The following is a 6000-nucleotide window of genomic DNA, read 5'->3' on the forward strand; positions in this document are numbered from 1 at the left end:
GTTCTTAAAAAGTACCGAAAGGGTGCTTATTTTTTGTTGAAAGATTTGACTACACACCCTGTGATAACATTTTCAGGATTTATCGTTACTGTATTGTTGTGTGGAAAGAGTGCATCTTCAGTATTCGATCGCTGTGGTCAGAGATCAATATTTGAAATGAAAGACACGTTATGTTTTTTTTATATAATAGTTTATTTGCTGTATTTATGTAATCATTTTCTTCTAAGTATGGAAGTCTCGTGGAATAAATTATGGCTGCACCTTGCGAGAATGCTATTTCAGCTTCATCCCCCCCCGCATGCTCTTACTAAAATATAATTTAAACGTAGATCAATTTAAATCAAAGGAACCTCTTTTAGGACTTCTTCCATAAATGCAATAAGTCCTAAAAAAGTGATGATAGTTTCAACTATTTCAGTGATGAAATTTTTGGCGTATGGAAGTCAATCTGGGACTCAGAGCTAATCAAGTTCATGATTCTTAAAACTAGGCATTTGGCTTCGTTTATAAATTAATAAAATAAATAGTTGGTCGATAGGTTTGTAAATGGAATAAATATTATGAGAGATGTCGAAACACAGCGATCGAAAAAAAGTTTTAAAAAATCTGGTGATCTAAATTTTGTGATCTTTAATGTGAAGAACTTATTGCTGAAATTTTGCATACACTGAAAAAAGTAGAAAAACTGTGCTTTATTTATTTTAAGCTTTAAAATCTAGTACTTACTCTTAGTTTTCTAGATTTTCCTATTTTTCTCATACTACTTTATATTCAGTAGAACCATATTTAGAAAACATGTGACAATAAGTTCCTTAATACTATATTTTAAAGCACTTAAACTACTATAAAATGCTTAAACTACTTAATTTTAATAAAGTTATTTCTTTCATATTTTTTTGTAAAATATTAATATGATTATTTATTATTAATTTTGGTTATTTGCTCTAATCTTAGTTTCTATTTCAGAATCCTTAAGCACGAGTGAAAAATCTAAAGAAGATCAGGAAATGTCAAGTCCCAAGAAAGAGCCGAAAAGTAGCTCAATTCAGTCTTTGCTGTCCTTATCTGCAAGTCTAAATCAATGCCTCACACAATTAATGGTATTAACTTTCTCTGCCACTCTTCTTTTGATAATAATTGTAACATAGTTCAATAATGGGATTTTTTCAATTATGCTCACTATTTTTAGTTTATTTTCTATATTATAAATTTTATTGCATGGTTTGTAATGGAATTAAGCTGCTTATTCGTGATAAGGTACACCACCACATGATAACATTTTATTTTACAAATCATTTTGGAAATTGAATCAAATTCAGTCTATTTTATGACATTGTGAAAATTCTCAGAAAACATGACATTATTACTCACTATTCATTTGATTGTTTTTCATATTAGTGGCATAATGGTTCTCATCAATGTTCAATGTTCTTTTACTTTAGATTACTGAAAACTTAATTTAAATATGCTGATGTTATAGTTTGAAACGTTGACATTATTAACTTTATTAAACGACAAAGAATAAAGTGGGCAGGCCACTTAAAAATGGATGAAGACTATACCACAAAAAGAGTTTTCAATGCCGCACCAGTTGGCGCAGAAAAAAGAGACAGGCCGAATTTGAGATGGATAGATGGCCTAGAAAAAGACCTTTTGGTCATAAAAACTTGAAAATGCTAGCAACAAAAAGGTAAGCCTGGAAGAAACTGTTTGAGAAGGCCAAGGCCCACCCTAAGATGTTGAGTCATTGATGATGATGCTATAGTTTTGCAAATTTAATTATAAATTTTATTTTTTGTTACAGATTAAATAAACAGCTGGAATCCTTATTTTATAAGACAATATAATATTAATGAAATTTCTAATAATATTTGTCTAGGTTAATTTTTTAATGCTTTGATTAGAGTAGCGTTACTGGTGAGAACTAAATTACAATTAATTATTTTCATAATATTTACGTTAACTGTAATATAAAAAGAAAATCACTATGTAATAGAGTCACATGTTTCTACCGTTGAAGCCAATTATGGATCCTAAATGATAGAAATAACTTTTCAAACATTTGAAAAATTAAGTCCCAAACACTTATTTTCAAAAAATTGCAAATTTTCTTTGCATTAGATTTTCGTGTAAATAAATCAATATAAAGGGATCTAGTTATACATGGTCAAAACATGACCTAACAGATATTGAAAGTTGTTTGGAATGCAAAACAGTTACCATACCAGTAAAAATACTTTAATTATGTGCTAAAAAGCATTATTTCATATAATGAAAGAGTCCACAAAGAAAAGCTTAATTATTTTATTTTTATCACAGTTTTCATTAATCAATGCTTATGCGCCTGTATACTACCAGAAATTTTGTTAGTATATATATATTTAATAAGGTCGCATCACTATATGTTTGTGGCTTTGATTCAAAACATGTCAACTTTTTAAGGCATTAAAGATTTTTTATTGACTAGTGTCTTTGTTGCTTCTTTACTGAATGTGAATATCATTAGGTTGCAGTGAATAATGCAGAAGAAGAGAAGAAACTGCTGCGCAGTGAACTTGCTGTTTGTCAAGAACAAATTCATCAGATGCATGAGAGTCATAGGCATTGCTTCACTCAGTCATCTAGTGTTCATTCAAGGCCCTCCAGTTTTGTATCTGTGTCTTCAACAACATCCGATGGAACAGGAGAATATTTTGAAGTACCACACTTGTTTTCAGGTAATGCAACTTTTAAATCATAATTACTTTTTTCCAGTTTTACACCTTTTTCCAATATTATAAATGGGTTTTTGCAGCTAATCACATGATTGCGTCTAATCACGTGCTACGGCTTTAAGGCTTGGGCTTATCTAATCTAATTTCAGGTCAGATATCATTCGATAACTGCAAGCGACGATTAATCAGGGTGTATGTTAAACAGGGCGATGGGTGCAAATCTTCCGTCCCCAGGACAGATTTCTGTTTTTCGAAAATGTCCGCGGACGGAAGTAAGACGGAAATCGGAATATTATTTTTTTCTGTCCTTAAAAATTTTTTTTAGCTCTACGTTATTGGTCTAATTTCTTATGTCCTGTTGTTATTTTATCAAAAGTCAGATGAATAAATATTTTTTGTACAGTATTTAAGCTTGATGTATTATGGTAAAGCTTTCTTAGATAGTTTGCATATGGTGAGGGGGTATTGCGTATGTTAGGTATTTCAGTCAAAAAAGTTTCAGTCTTGGCCTTTTTTCCAACTTGCACCCATGAACAGGGCTAAAAAGGGAATTTATCAATCTGAAAAAACAAGGGTAAAGTGCGGGAAAACACACACTTTAGTGAATAAAAGGTAGAAAAAACAATTAATGTTTCCCTTTGTCTTACTCATTGGCTTTTTCATCTAATTTGTCTTCACTGTTTTTATTACTTCACTACAGCATGAATAGCTGTTGACTTACTCAAAGAATTATAACATTAATATTTAGTTAATGTTCAGAGTGCCTTTTAAAATATGAGTTTATTTTCAAAGAAAAACAATTAGTAAACTAAATGAATAACTGAACTAGTGCTCTTAACAAGATGGAGAATAGAGGAGTAGTGAAAAAAAAGTGAAGCTTGTTAAAAGTTGTACGTAACATAATTAAACAGAGCCATCCTTTGGCTAAAATAATAAACATTGAATTGGAAGATTACTCAAAATATGTATTTTATAAAAGCATAATACAAGAGAAGATCCGACTGATTAGTCAAACTGTTTTCAACATTCGACTCTCTTGGGCAGATCTGCCTAAACCCTTAAAGAAATGTGATTTTTTTAACTAATGGTTTAATCAATATATCTGATCTATTAAATTCAGTGCTTATCTATTTAGCTATTGCATTATCCAAAACTAAATTTCTCAACAAAAAAAAAAGAGAAAAAATCAACATCTGTGTGCTTAGTCCAATGTTTCTCTATTGAAGAACTTATTTTGAATTGGTTTGAACTTATTACTTGAAGAACTTATTAAATTTATAGCTGCTTAATTGTTGCCAAACAATTTAATTTTAAGTGATAATAAACTTAAAGTTTTGCCTTCATCTAATATATTTTTTAACCAAATTGGTTAGTTTTGCAGCTTCTGCCATTGATACGTATTCAGCCTCCGTAGAGAATAAGATCATGTATATCCGTTTTGTTGATTTCCAGGAAATTGGTACCTGATCAATAGAAATTGTCATACCACTAGTTGAGACTCTGCCATCTCTATTATTTGTAGCAAAATCAGCATCTGAGAAATAATTTAAATTAAAAGAACTAATTTTATTTAAACTGAACTTATAATCTTTGGTGTCATTTAAATAGCCTAATAATCTAAGCAAAATATTGCAGCAGTGTTTAATATCTATATTCTCTTGAAATTGTGGTATCATATTGACTGCATAACTCAAATTTGGTCTAGCTCAATTTTCAACAAAAGCCAAATGTCCTAGTATTTTTTCTAAATGGAAATTTTGACATCTCATCTTTAAATACAATATTGTTTAGATAATCCAATTTAGTTAGAACTATACCTTTAGCAACAGGTAGTGATGAACTTAGTATTATACTCATATCATTTGCAAAATATACCAAACATTCATGTAGTTTTCCTTTGTTGATTATACTTGATCTTCTTAATAGTTGAGTGTTTTCTTTTTTTTATTTTGTTTGCAGGCCTAGGATTTAATTCTTCTTTGGCAATTATTTTTTCTTCATCATTGGATGTGTTATGTTGTACAGATATCATTGGATTTTTCTAACTTGTTAGAATCTTCAATAAATTGAGCAGTTCTGCTCATGATACTGTTTGTATCTGAAATAAAGTAAAAAAAACTTGCTATAAAGCATTATTGTATAGCATTAAATGTAGTAATTCTTCTCCCATATAGCAGCGCCTAAACAAAATATTTGTTAATCACAACAAATAAAAAATTTAGATGTATTTATTGTATTTAATTTTTTTTAAACCACATGCTTATTTTCCTCTTTTTTTAAAAAAAAAAATCCGATATCTGTAAAATACTCTATTTTTGGCAAATTATGACTGTGAAGTTTTCGTGTATTTCTATTTATTTTTTTTTTCCTTCTTCCTTTTAGTATTAGAGAAGACTGAAGAATCTGTTGATTCAGATATTCAAAGCCCAATTTACGAAGATGTCCCCAAAAGCCCACAATTCTCTAGTCCAATTAATGAAAGTGCTCTTCAACCCAAAAGTTGTAATAGACTCAATGAATCTGTCGATAGGACTTGTGATCCGCTATCTTCAAACTGTGATGTGCGAAACATAGATTCTGGTGAAGTGCCGTGCACTTCGGATCAGAAGACAGAAAAAGATACAGTAGAAAACACGGAAGAGGTGCTAGACTCTTACTGCAGGACATTTGATGAGCAACACAAAGTAGATCCTGTGTACCTCTGATTGTATATTTAAGAAGAAAAGAACCTCAGCTCTGCATAATAGTGTCTTAAGCTTAACCTATGCCTAGTTATTTTGCAGATATGAGCTATTTGTAAACATATGTATATTGGACTCCTTTTATCCCCCTTCCTACCCTTGTATATGAGAGTTGTGCAGAAATATATATTAATTGTGATTGTCTTAGTTTTTTTTTTTTTTTTTTCATTTCCCTATAAAGGAAGTAACAAAATTCTGAAAAATGTATGTAAAAGTGTGTGTTTTGTGTTGTATATTTTTTATTTATTGTACAAAAAAAGCAAGTTATGTTTACACGGGTGAGAAAATAATTAACTAATTATATTTGAAATTTTAATAAAATCTTGTGAAATCAGCATTTATTTATTTTTATTTGCAAATTTATCGCAGAACTGTGGAATAATTCATGTTTAGTGTTTCGCTATCGAAATTTCTTATCAAAATCTGAATATCAGATTAATTGTGCTATCTAATATTGTGATATTTCTTTATTTTTAGTGGTTTTTATTTTTCTTTCAAATATCTTATTCTTTTTCTGCTACCCTCATAGGATATAAAATTAGAAA

General features: G+C 29.8%; 1 protein-coding gene across 2 annotated transcripts in view; it reads left to right on the plus strand.

Moving 5' to 3' along the window:
• RhoGEF2 (Rho guanine nucleotide exchange factor 2) overlaps positions 1–5790 on the plus strand; it is a 96143-nt gene extending 90353 nt beyond the window's left edge. For both annotated transcript variants that reach the window (XM_043049516.3, XM_043049517.3), the window contains exons 38-40: positions 967–1100; positions 2507–2717; positions 5097–5790. In XM_043049516.3, the coding sequence (XP_042905450.1) occupies positions 967–1100; positions 2507–2717; positions 5097–5419 (668 nt within the window). In that variant the 3' untranslated portion in view covers positions 5420–5790. The remainder of the gene's footprint in view (positions 1–966; positions 1101–2506; positions 2718–5096) is intronic.
• The last annotated feature ends 210 nt before the right edge of the window (positions 5791–6000 follow it).

Source organism: Parasteatoda tepidariorum, chromosome 6 (genome assembly GCF_982258835.1).
Source record: "Parasteatoda tepidariorum strain Cologne lab strain chromosome 6, Ptep-v5.0, whole genome shotgun sequence".
Taxonomy (NCBI): domain Eukaryota; kingdom Metazoa; phylum Arthropoda; class Arachnida; order Araneae; family Theridiidae; genus Parasteatoda; species Parasteatoda tepidariorum.